This window comes from Orcinus orca, chromosome 10 (genome assembly GCF_937001465.1).
Source record: "Orcinus orca chromosome 10, mOrcOrc1.1, whole genome shotgun sequence".
NCBI lineage: Eukaryota > Metazoa > Chordata > Mammalia > Artiodactyla > Delphinidae > Orcinus > Orcinus orca.
The window spans coordinates 101,766,937-101,784,846 of record NC_064568.1 but is presented as its reverse complement, the minus strand read 5'-3'; the positions used below and the strand labels follow the sequence as shown (position 1 = coordinate 101,784,846).

General features: G+C 44.0%; 1 protein-coding gene across 1 annotated transcript in view; it reads right to left on the bottom strand.

Moving 5' to 3' along the window:
- F13A1 (coagulation factor XIII A chain) overlaps positions 1–17,910 on the bottom strand; it is a 138,488-nt gene that overhangs the window by 54,245 nt on the left and 66,333 nt on the right. The window contains exons 7-8 of the mRNA XM_004281057.4: positions 7,802–7,976; positions 4,922–5,060 (exon numbers count right to left, since the gene is read on the bottom strand). Of these exons, the coding sequence (XP_004281105.1) occupies positions 4,922–5,060; positions 7,802–7,976 (314 nt within the window). The remainder of the gene's footprint in view (positions 1–4,921; positions 5,061–7,801; positions 7,977–17,910) is intronic.

Here is a 17,910-nt window from a genome sequence, read left to right as displayed (position 1 = left end):
CCTTCCTCTGGGAACGTGAGCGGGATGGAAAGGGGCGCATGAAGGAGAGGCCTAGAAGATGGACCAGAAGGGGGCAGGGTCTAGGAAGCTGTTGGCGCCAAGAAGGACTCTGAAACATTGTTGACTGTCAGACCCTCTAAAACTAAGAGTGAGGGGTGGGTTTGTCTTAAAGGAGGCAGAACCTGGGATTGGACAGAGGGTAGGGAAGCAGGAGAGGTGGTGATAGATGGTAATAGTGACCCACCCCCATCCCCATCCCCAAAGAGTATTGACTCCATCTGCCTCTTGTGAATGTACAGCCTTGGGGGGCATTAGCCCTTCCAGGAAGAGGACAAAGTGCTAGATGTTCTTGAGGTCGTACAAGAAGGAGTACTAGGGGCTGGATCTTGAGAGAGTGAGTTTCAATATTCAACAACTGTAGTCATAATAAATGAGGGATAACTCTGCATGAAATTCCATTCCTTCCTGCCTGGTCCTTGAAACAGACTGACCTCTGGTTGTCTCATCTCAGCCCCTTAGACTTATACCCCTGAGTTTTATCTGTGGTCCAAGGTCGTTTCCTGGGCATTCCATCTTTGAACAGCACAGCCAGAAGATTGCAGGGGGTTAACGGCTTTGAGTCCACGGCCGCTCTCCATGTGAACAGCCTTCCCCCTGCTCCCCTGGGTTTAGGACGGAAGCCCCTTCCCCTCATCTCCGTGACTACTGGCTCACCTTATAGCCCACCTTATATTTTTATAGGGTGTACTGTATGTGGTCGTTTCACTCATGAACACTGGATGGAGCTCCTCAAGGGCAGAGACCTACTTAATTTCCTTCTGAATCTTTAGCATCTGGTATTTGGAAGTATTAGTGTATAATAGTGTTTGTTGAATGAATTAAATGATAATTATCTGTTAAATAAGCATTTAACATTTTTTCCAACCAATTCCATTTATCAAGTCCTTGCTCTTTGCCTTGCACCCTGTTGGCAAAACAAAAGTAAAATACATCAGACAAGGCTTCTCCCATGGGGGTTGCATACTGGTGGAGGGAGGTCAAGAGGTGGACACAGATCTTCCACCCAGAATCATCAGATCTGGCTACATGCTCTCCAGCAGTAGGACACAGGATAACACTTTCATTTAGAAGGAGAGGAGCCTTTTCCTGAAATACCTTTCATGACCCTAATAAGCACCACCATCCCTTTCTTTTAAAATTGTTCCCATTTCCAGTGTGACCGTCGTATGATGAGGTGACCAAGCTGAGTTCTATCAGGAGGTGGATGAAGGGTCACTTTACTCCTGCCCATCGTGAGCCCCATATCCCTGTTCACGGTTTAGGCTGCAGCCGGACATTGCACAGGCATCTTCATTAAACTGTCCACCGTGATTCACGGATGCCATCCCCCAGAGGTTACACATAATTCCAAACCCATTGGCACGCTGGGGACAGGAGGCTTACATTGCTCCTTCCAGGGTATGTTACCTTGTGTTGGCCCTCCTGGAATTTCAGGTGGGAACCCGAGGTGCAATTCCGCTGCCCAGCTGTGCCCTTCTAAGGTTCCTCGGGCCCTCCCTCTCCTGAATCGCTAAGAAGCCCACTCTTCCCTCTGTCGGGGTCAATAGCATGTCCACTCTGGGCAAAATTGCTGCCCCTGGCAAGGTGAGGCTCTCTGGGAGAGGAAATACATGTGGGGACCTAAGGTGGCAGACCAGGAAGCAGGCCTGTAAGCAGTCGGCGCTGGATGGTCTGCGGTGGTAAAGGGAAAGGGTGAGAGCGCCGGGTGAAATCCAGACTTCACCCCCCTCGGCTCTGGGTCACACTGAGCGCAGCACACCTTCGCATGCATCCTTGAGCTCTCCCTCTGAACCCTCGTGCTGCCTTATTTCTGCTTTGGGGCCACGGAACCCAGCTGAGCTGTGGAAAAGAGGATGCCGTGGGTCACCAAGACCCAACTGGACAAATTAATTTACCACATCCTGTACCATCAGGACCTCAGTGTCGAAGAGATGGTGGAGACGCAAGAGCGAGAACCAGGAAATCATTCTCGTGGCTTCCTTTGGAAAGAGGGGGGCAGGGGCCACGTACAACCAAGAGTTTGTCTGAGTGGAGCCTGCGGAGGGAAGTGAGGCTGGGGGGCTTGGGTGAGGCCGGTGGCTCCTGAGACCCCCGCTGGGAAATTTGTCTGGCCACGTGTTGCCAGCCATGCTGCACTGGCCCCTGGGTGGTCAGCTGATGCCGACCGAACCCTCCCTGCCCCGCCTCAGCCTCTGCTGCCCCCAGCCCCACCCCTGCTCGCCAACCCTGCAGCTCAGGTAGCCCCCATTTCTTACCAGTGGTCATTACTAATCTCATCAGCAGGGGCCAACTGGGCACTCCCTCTGGGCCTAGCACTGTGGGAAGCACTTTAAATTGCCTCGTTACATTACCATTTAAATGGTAACTACTAAGTTTACCCTCATTCTACAGATGAGGAAGCTCAGAGAGGTAAAGCCGTTTTCTCAAGGTCACACAGCCAGCCACTGCCCAAGCCAGAGCTTGACGTGAGGGGCAGCTGTGGTGACCATAAACTGGTGGACGTGTCCAGGGACAGCCTCCACCAGCCCCCTCAATCAGGGAGGGGCTTAGGAATACTTTTGGTTTTCTGGAACCTCTGTAACTTCTAGGGTTCACTGGTGTTCGCACTGAGGAGGCAAGGTTTCTGCTTTTGTTTTTAAAATGCCCCAAAGTGACAGAAATAGCAGAGTCATCTTAGGACACTGGGCACCCCTCTTCTTCCGACTGCTTCAAGGTGCTTAGGTTGATGGCAACATATTGCCTCCAAGAAATTCCAGCTGTGTGACTAGTAATGAACACAATAAGGGCAGCTAACAGTCATTAGGCACCTGTTATGCTCGGAAATTTTGTCATCTCCACTTTAGAGGACGAAAGAGAGGCACAGAGAGGTTGTGCCTTGCCCAAGGTCACACAGCTGCTTGGTGCATGCCCCAGACCCGACGGAGCCCTTTAATCCCTGTGCTCCACGGTCTGGCGTGTCCCATTCAGTTAGTCAGACCGTCAGCCACCCTCTGTGAGCCAAGCAAAGGGAAGACGAGAAGCCTGGGGCAGTGGTGGCTGTGAGGAGCAGGGCCCCGGACCAGGGAACATGGTCCCAGGGTGATGGGATATGTGGGGAAGACAACGAATGGACAAGGGTGATAGAAACAGGGCAAGGAATTCGGAGCAGAGAGCTGACGGAGGAAAGGGTTACCGAGAACAAGGTCTTGTCCGCTTCACACTTCTGTAGCAGTTTGGTGAGGGGCAGCCTCACGAGGTTATTTGCTGGGGTGCCCGTGGGGATTTATGGTGGGAGGCCTTCAGATCAAGGCATCGGGAGGAATAATTTTGAGCGGCAGCTGGCTTCAAGGGCACTGCGTGAGTGAGTGTGTGAGTGTGTGTGTGTGTGCAGGGCGGCGGGGTGTGTAAAGAAGTGGTGAGCAGTGCAGGATGCCAAATAATCCTTATTTTGCCATTTGGGGCTGTCACAGCAGGCTTAGGGGGTGGCTATGTGCGTCTGTTTTTGTCGTTCCACGTACACGCAGGGCTGCGGTGCTGTAATTCCAAGGGCTTAAATGGTGCTTCGACGTGCCTTTCAGTTTACAGGGGTGAGGCGTTGTCTTGCCTATAGCCGCTAGCTAGTCATTGCTCAGCTCTTTCCCTTCAGATGAACTGCAGCGTGTTTTCTTCACAGTAGCGCTTTGCTACTAGTTCAGCGCTTTCCTTCTCTCCCATTCTCGAATGAGCGTTCACCGGCACCGCTGAGTGAGTACCCTGCCCCTACAAGTGTGCGCCATTCCTGTAACATGGGGCAGTTGAGACACTTCTAACTTTTAATTTCTCTTTAAATGAGCTTATAACTTCCTACCATCCCCATCTGGATGCTTTTACAACCGCCAGTGTTTTAGCTTTACTGCTTCTGAAGAACCACTCTAGGAGACACATTTTTAGTTCCACTGAGCCAAATTCCACTGAGCTCAACGCCTGGCAATTTCCCTCCCATAGAGACCTTTGTAAATATCCTTTACGTGTGGATTCTCGGGACTTTTTTCCCCCTCTTTTGGACAAGAATAAAACAAGAATATTGTTTTGGACTGAGTGGGTCCCAATGGAAAAAAGAAATTTCTTTGGAATCCTAAACTCCCTGCAGCCAGCTTGTGGTATAGCTGTTCAGGGCAGTGAAAAAACTGTGTGCTTGGTGTTTGGTAATAATTTCAGTTTTATTTCCACTTCTATCTCTGAACGAAAGATGAGGTCACAGATCGGGGGAACCACATCTTTACCTTCAAAGAGCAATCCTATATTGCAAAGGCCAAAAAAAAAAAAAAAAAAGGGTTGTGGTTTAGGGTCAGATGCTCTTGGGTTTTATTCTTAGCTTACCAGATGTATGACCTTGAGAAAATTATTTTAACCTCTCTGTGCCTCAGTTTCCTCATCTGTAAATGGAATATTAATAAGCACCCACCTGATAAAACTTAAAAAGCTTAGATAAGATCATGCTCACGCAGAGACTGGTACACAGTAAGTGCTCAGTAAACGTTGGCTATCTTACTCTTAGAGTAGAGAATGCTTGGCTCCGGTGTCTCTGCCATTCACCATAATAGTCATACACTAAGGTAGAGAGGAACTAGTGTAGGCTCTGGCCACTAAAACCATGGCCTTTTCCAGTGGTTGCTGTCGTAATGGGATGATCGATCGCCATTATACGAAGCCCAAACTGCCTGTTCAGTAACATTTCTCATTCATTAGCTAAAAACAATCTCTGACAATCAGACTTTTCTGCCTATGGTATCGAATACTCCTTAAAATAGAACAGAAAGAAACATTAGACCGACTCTGTCTCCTGGTAAATGTATGTCACTTCGACTTGATATCAGCAAATGCCCTTGTAAATCAAACTCACCACACTGAATCCTTGGTGAGTTTGGAGTTCACATTCCCATCTTCTTCCAGGAAGATGTCCAACTGCAAATTGGCATTGTTATCATGGGCTGAGAAATAGTTGGTAACGACTCTCGCCGGTATCCCGAGGCATCGCAAAACTGCAGGAAAGAAAGATGGACCACAACTAAGCACATCACCGAGATCTGATACATACAGAGTGAACAATCCCCTCTCAGAAGGGACCTTCTTCTTTACCAACATGGACATGTTGTTCTCAAACGTCCCGCACTGAGGAAGGGGGCCTGTTGTCAAGGATCAGGGCTGCAGAGAGAAGCCTCACTGCCTGATCGTACAAACGGCAGTTGGCACCAACCGAAGCCAGTGGGAATGGGATCCCAGGAACAGGCTTCCCGTTGTTTAGCTGCTAATCATACGATCATCAAAGGAGGATTATTTTAGTCCAGCTCATGGACTAAAATTTCTGAAAATAAAATTTAAAAACCTCAGCTAATAGGAAGTTAGGAATTTACCAAGCAGACCCTAGGTGCGGTTTGCTTTCCGGCTGGAACGTGCTCTTGTGACACTTGGTGGAGGGTGACAGCACAGATTCATTTTAATCATTAGATAATAAATTACCTGGTTGCATCTCTTGCCGTATATGCACCTATCGATTAAACTTAATCCAAATGCCTTCCCTGGCTGCCAGGACGCCAGACCTCAGGGCTCATTGAAAATAATTCAGCTGACACTTTTAAGATTAATGAGTTGCCTTCCCTTTTTTTTTTCCTCTCAGAATTGTTTAGCATTTTTAACCAAAGACCATCCACCTCCTTCAACAGAACAACCTTGGAAGTCCAAACTTGAATCTGGTAGAGACTCAAGGGTCCTCATTAAATGACTGAATCTTGTTTTAAATTAATTTTTATTGGAGTGTAGTTGGTTTACAATGAGGTGTTAGTTTCTGCTGTGTAGCAAAGTGAATCAGTTATACAGATACATGTATCCACTCTTTTCTAGATTCTTTTCCCACACAGGTCATTACAGAGTACTGAGCAGAGTTCCCTGTGCTCTACAGCTGGTCCGTATCAGATATCTATTGTATATATATAGTGGCGCGTATATGTCAATGACTTAATCTTAACACCCCAAACGTCACCGATGGCAGCCACCACCCGCCTCTCACCTCCATCTTCCTCTATGATTTACAGCCCCTACACTTGCTACAGTTTTACCAAAGAAATGATTGGCGCTCTAGTTCTATTCCTAGCTTAACACTAATTCACGTGATCACAGAATCTGCCGAACTCATAATTTTAAGATTGGTGAAGTTTGACATGGGGACACCAGTGCCTCCTTCCCTCCAAATTTCCTTTTCAGGTTTATCCTCACGGTGACATCACACGTTGGGCCTCTGCCTTTTCTTATCACCAAAGCCGGTGTTCAGGAAGAGATTCGAGGACCCTTTTATACAAAAGGCATACATGAATGGAAGGTGTTTACTATTTTATCTGGTTCTAAACCTAAAGGAATTACACCGGGAGAGTGAAACTGCAGACATCAGGAGGACATGGGGAGTCCTTTCTCTTTTCCTGGGATCATTTCATAAGAGAGGCTGCCTCTACTGAGCACCTGTACTTAGACTTGACTTGGGAACCATGAGGGAGGGGGGCCTACCTCCAACTGGTAGGCCTTCGTGAAGTTCAGGCTTCCATGTGGAGCTTGAAAGACCAGCCCTTCTAGGACACTGACACGTTGGCTACAATGCCGTTCATTGCTCCCAGGAAATATATATTCCTTTAGCCCTTGGGTATACGCAAATGGCTAAGAAAATAATCTTATCCAGTTTGACGCCATGGAGGAACAAAACACACAACCCAAACTCATGATTTCTTTCCACTTGGATCTCTGACTAATTCTTAGACGGTCAGAACTTTGAGCTGAAACTGACAGGCTTCATAATCATTTATAAAAAAATGGTCTCATCCTGGCTTCCAGCCTCCAGAACATGCTAACTGGGTAAAACAGTCTTTATTAATGAGCCAGCAGGAAGGACACTTTGACTTGCGCTTAATGTTTTGTTTTGTTTTTACAGGGCTGTAGAAATGGCGTGTTAATGAAAATCATTACCAATGATGAAGACATACTGAAATAAATGTTTTTTAAAAATACCCACTGAATTAACAATAACATTGTCTGGGCCGGGACAGACAAATGCCATATTGAAAAATGATGCATGAGGCTGAAGAGAACAATTCTGTTCCCATATGTTTTCCTCTATGGATTGGATATTGGGTGGATTAAAAGCAAAAGGGGAAGCTGGGGAGTGCAGATCGTTCATTAAGTTCCGGTATCTGATTGCTCAGGGGCATTGAGACTCATACAAGAATGAAGATGAACCCACCTGCCACAGTCCCTTCCATAGCTGGAGTAAAAACTAAGCGGGTATGTTTAGAAAATTCTCAGTGATAAACAGTAAGCAAATAAGCATATTTACAAAACTGCTCAATAACAAGCGGTACATAGCTTATTATTTATTATTTTAAATTTTGCTAATTGAGCCTTTTAAAATGTGGGGATTACTAAGAAATAAAACGGCATAGCCTTTCCCTCACATCCTTACGTGGCCCCGGAGACGCTCCATTTCTCTGGGTATTGAACGATGGATTATGTAGGAAATAGTCCATCATTCTTTCTATAAAGCTTCGGCAGTCAAAGAGAAACTAGGACCATATTTGGCCAAGTACAATTTAATTATGTATTGGCTGCGTCCCAGAATAGCCACCCACAAATTCTATAGGTGCAACAGAGCTTGCTAGGTTGCTTTGCCAGGTTATAGATAAGATGTCTTAAGGTGAAATTTCCTTTGCATTAAAAATATATTACTCAACTGGATACTTACATGTGTTAAAGACACCAGCAAAAACCCAGCACTGACCATAGCGGACTGGATTCTCAGAACTCCTGTATTCCAACAGGATGTCAACACTTCCAGTCCAGGCTGATGGGGGGATGCCATAAGCATAGACATTGTCCCAGCATCCAGCGATGACGCCTTCATCATCCTTGGCATTAATCTAAATGAGACCATGAGAGGTGAGAAGGGGTCAAGGTCATTTAGAAGAGTCCTCTCCAGACTCTGACACTGGGCAAGCTAAGGTTTCCAGTGCCTTCTGTATTCCTGCATGATGAAAACAGTTCCACTTCTGTTCAGTTCACTGTTATTTGTCAGGGAAAGTGATGTGATGATGGGAGTGTGAGGGGAAACCAAATAACCAAGACTCCCTGTTATATAGCGTATGATCGTCGTAAGGTGGTGTTGAAAAGCAGGCAGGAAGAGTTGTCATGTTTTCTCACGTGCTTGGGAGAAGATACACACAGGACCCTTGGTCTGGTTGGAATAGAGCTGGAGAATGTGTGAGGAAGAGAGGAAGAAGACCTGCAAAAGAAGACAGCTCAGGTAGGGATCTTTGTCTCGAAAGAAGGAGAGTTAAAAGCTGACAAATGACAGAAGATGTTAGAGTGGGGGCCCAGAGTCTCATGGTCTAACGAGTTTTGACTTTGAGGATGAGTGGCAGACTCTAATAAATTGAAAAAGTAAGCAGATGCTGTCATAGGAACCATTAAGAATTAATAAGAAATTAGATTCCCATGGGTGCCTTGCAGAGTCTGTTTTTTAAGAAGTTGCATTACAGAAGTATTTTCTTTATGACTGCTTAAGGTGATTAAAGTTGCATAATTTTGTTATAATACATAAAGGGCCTGGGGTATTATAATACATAAAGGGCCTGGGGTATTATAGTTTAAATATAGAGGGGACTTAAGCAAAGAATGGCAATCGAATATTTGGGAAAACCTGGCTACACGTTCAGACCACAGTCATTTGGTAGCAGCAGACCTGAAGCGCAGGAATCTTTCGTGTTTAGACAATAAAACGGGGCAGGAATAAACAGTTTCAAGGCACCCTGTCAGTTTCTTGGGGGTCACTGCTGAGTCTTACTTCTCTTGCTGTAGCTTTCATTATGTTTAATTACAGTCAGAATTTCTAGGTGGGGAGCATTGGGAGTTCTTCCAAAAACTGATGGTACTTTAACAATGTTTATACGTTGACATGACAATGGTTTATAGACTTGCTCTTCAACATGTGGTCTGTGGACCAGCGGCAGTGGAATGCCCGGGAACTGGCTGGAAATGCAGAATCTCAGGCACCTCCCCAGACCCACCAAATCAGAGCCCGCCTTTGAACAAAATCCCCAGGTGATTTTTGTGCACATTAGTTTGAGAAGCATAGGTTCAGACTACACTGAAAAGACATTAGTAAGCAAGGTAGAACATATGATTGAAGCAGGTGTGTTTGGATTATGACAACCATAGAAGAGATATTAAAATATGGTGATTTTTCTATGTGTTCATGGCCTTGCTAATTAACAGCCCACCCCCGGCACTTGCCCAGACCCCTCTCTTAGGCTTGCTGAGTTTAGTTTTTATAAAAGTCTATCCTCCCCAGTGGGTCGTGAGTACATTGAGAACAGAGATGAAAATCGATGCCTTTCTGACTTCTAACAAGTATTGGCAAAGAGCAGGTGCTCAATAGCTGTTGAATAATCCGTTGTGTATTCAACAAGCATATAGGCATTGCACATCTGAGTAAGAGTAAGATCTTCTCTGTGAAAAGAGATGGTCTAAAACTCATCAAGCAGAAGTAAATGTTACCAATATTAATACAGAAAGATGTACAGGGAGAGTTGGGTCCCAACAGAAGGAGTAATCAGTTTTATTAGATTGGAGGGTGTGGTGACGGCTGTGGGCTGGATAGGGAAAATGACATGAAAGCTAGGTCTGGAGGGGCTGAGGTCCAGAAAAGGTTATCTACATGGTAGAGAGAATTTGAATAATTGCTTTGTGTCATGAAGAAATATGGCAACTTCAGGGACCTACTGCAAGTATCATGTAAGTAGGCAATATTGGACGAAGTAGAAACTACTAGAAGAAAACACTTAAGATGTGCAAGCAACTTCTATTTTTCCCCTTTGACTCTGTCCAGTTAGGTGAAAGGGAAGGTAACTACCCAGTTAATTTGTTTAATGTAGAAAAAAATTAATCCGTTAGAGATTACTGAAGGACCCCATTCAACTAATTGCAAACTCCTTCCTTTGAGGTTAACTTTGACTTTATCCTGTAACTCCATGAAATGACTGGAGTGCAGCAGGGTTTAGACAACAATTTTGGTTCTATTCATGATCAATAATTCTCCTTGCAGTTGAATTGATTATTTACATCTACATCTATTATAGTGACGCCTGAAGAGTGCCTTGGTAGGCTATGATGTGGTTTGGTATTTGTGAGTAGGTAGGTTCAGCTTTAACTCACATTACCAGAGTCTTATCCTTATCATTGAGAAATAGGGTAGAGCAATGAATCTCAGAGGTGAAAGTTCCTAAATTATGGTTCTGATGACTGATTTTCAAACAGACAGCCATTAATTAAAAGTGTTATTTATAGCATACAGCTGAACCCAATCAGCCTAAGGGAAGAGTAAGGAAAAAAAGAGCTCTCTCCTCTACAGACCTTTTAATTCTTAATGCTGAGCTGTTCCGCTGTTGCTAGATAAATCACAACTCTCAGTTATTAGCATTTAGCCAGATTAGCTACTGTTTTCTAATTAGAATATTGATTTCTGGGGAGCCCAGATTCGGAAAGAGGTAAGTCTTTAGTGACAGATGTAAACGGTTAAAGTAATAGCCCCCTCCCTAGACAACAAGATATGTTTGGGGGACACTTCAAGGGCATGCTGGTCCCTTGTCAGTCCACAGCTGACTGTGAGCACCCTATCATGAACTCTGAGTTGAACCAGTGACAGAATGAAATGTCTCCGTCTTGCATCACTGGTGGTCAACAAGAAAATATGAACCCAGGACTTTGGACAGGGAGCATTATTCAACTTCATTAAGGTTTCACTAAACTGTCCTCTCATAATACCTACAATATTGGACAAAATTTAAAACCAGCCCCTTTGAAAGTCACTGTCAGCCACCACAGTGGCATAACGTAATTCAATAAACTTCAAAACCTGGTCCACGAAAAGGGGAGGATTTTGGAGTGCGGCAGAGGGGCAGCTTGGCTCAGCCCTAACCCTGACCACCAGGGCTTCAGAAGCCCTACTGTCAAGTCACCAAAATCCTGAGGTTGCTCATTTGTATTTCCAAATCTGGAAAGAAACAAACTGGATTAAAATGCTGATCTTTTCCTTGTTCTGACCAGAATCTTGGAAATGACTGCTGTGGAGAAGTGGGTGAAAAAGGGTCTGCATCCCTTAAAAGGTAGAGATTCTGGGACTACAGAGGAGAAATGATACAAAGCCTGTGAGTTATCTCCATGTGGGAAGGAGATCTACCTCCAATTAGGTAGAGTAGATTCTAGAATGAGAAATTTAACAGAATCCTAAAAGAAAGAGCAGAGCCCAAGGATTTTAACAGAGTTTGCCATCTCGTCAGCTAAACTCCCTCCTCTGCTTCAGTCTGTCTCAGGGTACAAAAGAGTAGAATGAAATACATTGGCCTCAAACTGTAGTTCAGAGGTTAAATCAAACTCATCTTGGATTGGAGAGTCAAGATTTTATCTACAGTATATTACAGCAAATAGGACACCTGAAGAAGAGTTATGCAGGTATGAGCATGAATAAAAAGAAAAGCAAAGAGGAAAGAGAGAGAATGGAAAAACTATACATAGAAGAAAACAAAATTAAAGAACATAAAGGAGTTTCTCACAACCTCCTAGGAGATCACAGACCTAAAGGAACACACTGGGCACCAACTCACATCATCATGCAACTAAAGATAAATTATAAACTCTAAGAAACAGAATAGATAATGTTCAAAATAAAATTAACGACATAGAGGAAAAGCTTGAGGTGAAGAAAATGCTAATGAAAAAGATAAAGAGATGAAGTTATTAGAGAGAAGCTAAAAGTTATGGAAGACAAGGATGATACAACATAAGGATAATTAGTATCCTTGAAATAGAGAACCCAACAAATAAAACAGAAGATATATTCATGACATAACATAAGAAAATTTTACCTAATTGAGGAAAAATTTAATCTATACATTGGAAGAGCAATCTGAGCTCCAGGGTAATGCAGAACGCTCGTTACCTAGGAACTTTAATTAATTAATCTAGTTGAACTTAAGCTTAAAGAAATCATTGTTCAGTTCTACAGACAGAAAATGCAAATTAACAATAAGGGGGAAATGGGGCTGTCTTTAGACTTCTCCAGAGCAACTAGTTGATATCATCCACATTTGCATCGTCCTGAGAGGAGGGTGGACCCAAGAATATTATGCACAGCTAAGCTGTTCTGTGAGCATAAGGACAACCAGCACACATTTTCAAAAATGGAGGATCTCAGAGAACACAGGACCCATCACAACCCAACCACTTGAAAAGTGATATCAAGGTAATTAAGGGATGAATCCAGCACAGATCCCAGTAACAGAGACTCTGTGGTAAAGATCGGGGGGTGAGAAAAACCCACATACGTGCAAAAATCTTTGGGAATCATAGTAACAGAATGAATATGAATTTTAAAACTTGATAATGTAAAAACAATGATAATCCTAAGAAAAACTTAGACCTGAGGGAGGAAAGAGGAAAGGAAGAATGGAAGTGCTGTTTTAATGTGTTCATCTCTCTTAGTTAACCAACACTACCTAAAACATAATTTAAAACATATAATTACTTTACTTTGTACAAGAGTGTTCCTAACAGCTTTATTCAGAAGAGGCCCAAACTGGAAACATCTCAGATGTCCATCAGCAGGTGAACAGGTAGACAAACTGGGATATAGAATACGATAAAATACTGCTTTTGCCAGTGCAAAGGAACACGTGCAAGAATTGATTGAGTAGAAGAAGTCAGCCCCAAATAGTACATACCGTATGAATCCAGTTATGTGAGATTTAAGAAAAGGCAAATCAGGCTTCCCTGGTGGCACAGTGGTTAAGAATCCGCCTGCCAATGCAGGGGACGCGGGTTCGTGCCCCGGTCCGGGAAGATCCCACATGTCGCGGAGCAACTAAGCCCGTGCGCCACAACTACTGAGCCCGTGTGCCACAACTACTGAAGCCCGCGTGCCTAGAGCCCACGCTCCACAACAAGAGAAGCCACTGCAATGAGACGGCCGCGCACCGCAATGAAGAGTAGTCCCCGCTCGCTGCAACTAGAGAAAGCCCACGCGCAGCAACGAAGACCCAACGCAGCCACAAAAAAAAAGTCAAATTTATTGTATGGAATCAGAATAGTGGTTGCTTGCTTCTGGGGATGTGGAATGATTACAAGAGAGCACGAGGGAAATTTCTGGGCTGATGGTAATGTTTATATTTTGGTTACATTGGGGTAGTGATTACCCCAATCAAAACTCATTGAATGTTACATTTGATACCCATACATTTCACTGTACGTAAATTTTACTTCACAAAAAACACATAAAAACCACAGGAACTAACCCTAACCTATACTGCGAAGCGTATAACCACTGTCTGCAAATGTGCTCTGCTGTATAGACTTGACACAGGCTCTGACAGGAGTTGGTAATTAGCTTCATTTCTTATGAAAATCTTTATAACTAGAGATTATTAACCTTGTCTCCGTTGGTAACTGAGGATTCTTATTTGGCTCAAACATATTTTACTAATTGACAGTTGTGAAAGAAATAACAAAAGGTGGACCGAGAGAGAGAGAGAGAGAGAGAGAGAGAGAGAGAGAGAGAGAGAGAGAGAGGTACTGAGATCTTAAGCTTTCCAAGCGCTGTCTGCTGTTTTTCATTGCTATTCCGCTGCTGTGTGGGGCAGGGCTGGTGTATAGAATGGACCTCCAAAAATATCTGAATGAACGACTGGATGGATGAATAGATGAATGGAAAAGGGAAAGAGCAGAACAAGGAGAGGAAAGGAAAAGGGTGCCAAGGGAGAGGAGAGGGGAAGGAGAAAGGGCAAGAAGGGAGGCAAAGTGCCCTGAGATCGCATATCCTAAAGGGCGGTGCTGGCTTTGCTGCATTTCTATTTATCCATCCTGGGGATGTCTGACCCAGGAGACCAGAGCAGCCCTGACTGCACAGCTTGGAAGGAGTGCTGAGAAGCAGCCCCGTGTTTCAGAAATAGCCAATGTGATTACAAAATAGATGTAGCCCTGAAACCTCATTCCGGGAAGCAATTCAGGGAAAGCAGACATTTAGATTGACTGTGATTATCACATTCGAGAGATGGCTTGTAATAAATGTCTGTTTTTCTCCCAATATATGGGGAGCACAGGCATAAGAAATGTAACCTTAATAATTGAGAAGCCGAGCTGTTTGCCCACAAATGGAAACTTCATTACATTGCTAGTTTTTAACCACAAGAGAAAAAAATGATGTCTGAACAATTCATTTGTCTCCTGAACCCCTCCACCCCAACTTAAAGGAGAAGGATTGAATGAGACAGGGCTTGTAAAAGGCATTACTTTTGTACCCAAGGAGGTCATGTGATATGGAGAGAGGACAGGCAGAGGACAAATACAGGGGACATGTAACATCGTGTGTGGAACAGTGGGGTCAGGCAACCTGAGATCCATTTCCAGTTTGACCGGTGACCTTGGATAAGTCATTTAACTTCCTGATACTTCCGTCTCTTCACCTGCACATTGGTTATTTATGAAACGGATACGGTTTCTCAAAATTGGCTATGAAAACAATTTCCGTTAGGTAAATTCTATTTTCCTACAGGCTTCCAATATATTTGTCGATTGTTAAAAATTCTTTGATAAACAGAAATGAAAATCCCTGGTGCATGAGGTGACCTTATGGCATTATGTTTAGTTTGAAAGATACTAGAGATGGTCCTGACTCTGTACCTCCCATTCATCACTGGATTCCCTTAGCCATTCCTAAACCTTAGGAAGGTCTCCCGTGCTTGTGGGTACCTTGACTCCAACTTTAAGATTAAAAAAAACTTATTAGAATTAGTATTTTACCCTGTTGAACTACAATCAACGTTTTTCGTTCATCCTAACCGGTAGATTCTCCAAAGTTGCCACCCGTGGGAGCTCTTGATTGAGACTGGAAAGGTTATCAAGAGCAACAGAGACCTCTAGCTTTTTCTCCTCTACCAGAGTGAGGAATGTCATTCTTGACATTCTTGGGCATGAATCGTGGAGAGAGAAAATAACAATTTAAGATAAGAAAGCAGATAGGGTCAGAGCTCCAGGATCTCTGGATGGGGGCTGAAATCCACGAAGGAACGTACATCTGGCAAATGGTCGCCAGCCTGGAAATTTTAACTCTTAGGCATCTGCAAAATTATGCAGGCGTGTGAGTCATTTTGCCCCTTTTCCAAAACACCAATGGAAGTCATATCTTTACCTTCAGAGGGGGCATCGGGTCACACTGAGTGCTTGTACCACTCCCATTAGAAGTTCTGTTTGGCCGTTAGATAAATCTCTGACGCAAGAATGGGGAAACAAAAGTATTATTACGTAAATATGCTTTTTCGATAGAGGAAATTTTTCCAAAAACAAGTTCCATAAGGGGAAACGCGAAGAAGCTCCTCGGTGGGGAAATGGTTGGGGACGATGGCTCTCAAGCACCTGAGTCCTCAGGTTTCTCCAGGACAATTCACCCCAAGAAAGGGGGTTTTAGCTGCTTATAAAACAAGGGAGCAGTTATATAGTGCTTTAACATTTGTATTTATTTTTTTTAAATAAAAGTTTTAGGGAGCTATGCGTTGGCTGGTCTGTAAGATCAGGGACTAGACTTCATGTATTTATTTCTGATTCTAAAGTTCATTTGGGGTAGCTGGGTGGAATTTCTAACCCAAGTGAATGTGTAAGTGTAGTCTGAAGGGTTGAAATAGTTCGTTGCTGAATGTGAAGCTTTCTACGAGATGACCAAGTAAACAACTGGGGAAAAATAAAAACGCCGTTCTGGAGTAGCTTCCTGTGAAGCTGCTTAGCAAAATATCAAAGGAGTGATGTCATGACTGTCTTTTCATGCATGGAAGAAAAGAAAAAAAAAACAGTCTAAATACTGGGACAAGAAGAAGGGGAAGAAAGATGGACAAAGCGAAAAGTAGCTTTATTTTCAGTTTATCTGTGAGATCATGTATGCTCGGGGATCAGAAGCTCTGAAGTCCACTCTGCCTGCAAGGTCTACAGTCATTCGTCTTGTGTTGGGCCCTAGGGAACTCCAGGACCTATACTTCCACTTGTGGTCAGTTTGATTTACTAGCTGGAGTGCAAGATTTCCTTTTTATAACACTAAAGAGTACACCGAACATGACTGGTTAAAAAAAAGTTCAATCTTGAGTTAGTTCCCAAAAGGCACAGTTAGAATAGGGTATTAATGGGGATTAATGCTGGCATCGTGTTTCCATGTTAGCAAAAGAGCAGGGTTAAAAATAAATGTGTACACCTCAAGGGAAGCAGGAAAGCCCAGGCTGGCGGCGGTGTAAAGACCGGTATTTAAAAATATGTCACTAGTATATTGATATTTTTTCTTCTCTCCCTCCTTCCAAAATTTCCCCCAAAATGTCACTTTTTTAAAAAATTGTAGTTGAAACAAATAAGTCCCCAGAGGGGCAAGTTTCCCCTGACTACATGTTCCTGCAGTGCTTTTGGTGATGGCTGTTTGGGTATAATTTCCACCAAGGAAAAAGGGTTTCCGTGAATGGTAGCATGGCTTATTATTGCTTTGGACCCTTGTCAGTTATTCTTCCACCTTTTCATCCAATATCCCAACATTTGTTAGGTCACTGCTTTGTCCTGGGAAACCTCTGAGGAAAGCTTGAGAGGTTTGCTTTCTCCTACAACCCTATGCTTATTACATCAGAGGCTTTGCCATACTGTGTTGAAAGGTTCTACTTACAAGTCTGTCTTCTCTGTTAGACTATAAGCTCTCTGAAGGCAGAAACTATGTTTGTTTGTCTGTTTTTACAACTGTACCTAGACTGGAGATTCTCAATAAATACTTGTTGAATGAATGAGTTACTACTGAGTGTTTTACTACCATGAGCATCATTACAGCAATTACTACCATCACTGTCACCAATACCACCATCAAACCATATCTGGTACGTAGTCTTCTTTGGGAACTCTTTCCCCAGGGACCCAATGCCTCTGGCTATTTAGAATTCTCTGATTTATGCCTTTCTTCACTCATTCCCCTATTTCAAAATTCACCTGTTCTGGAACCCATTCTCTTGGGTCCTTCTTTTCTAGGAGCTAGCTACCAGTGACCAGTGACCTTGGATAAGTCATTTAACTTCCTGATCCTTCTGTCTCTTCATCCGTACATTGGTTATTTATGAAATGGATATAGTTTCTCAAAATTGGCTACGAAAACAACTTCCATTAGGTAAATTCTATCTTCCTACTGGCTTCCAATTTATTTGTCAATTGTTAAAAATTCTCCAATAAACAGAAATGAAAATCCCTGGTGAATGACGGATTAACATGAGGTACGAATTGTGTCATTGGTGCTTGTGTGTTGGTGGTGGCCGTCTAAGGTCTAATATGACCTGAGAGCAAGGACAATATCTAGTTCCAGCTCAACCACGTATTTTTGTGTGACCTTGAGTGACATCGTTTCCAAGGGCCTCCACCCCTTTACCTAGAACACCCCTGGAGAGTCTTCCACATCTCATGTACTGGTTCTGTGTGCATTTCGACACAGATCTCCTATTAGTAAGTCTCAACCCAAAGGAGGGAACCTGCACCGAGGTGGGATGCTAGGGCTTCCACAGTGAATAAACAAGCAGTATCCACAGGGCCAGCGGCCACGGCAGGGCCAGCATGGGAGAACTTCTCTGCCCAGAGTTGCTGCCACACCCAATCAGTCACGAGGCAGAAGCAGGTAGGGACCAGTTACCACCCAGCAGTAAAGGCAGGCTACTGTCACCGTCTCTCCTTTCCCCAGGACCCTGCTGTTCCCGTCACGGGGCATAGCACACCTGTCTTGAGAGTGTGACCGGGGCTCAGAGT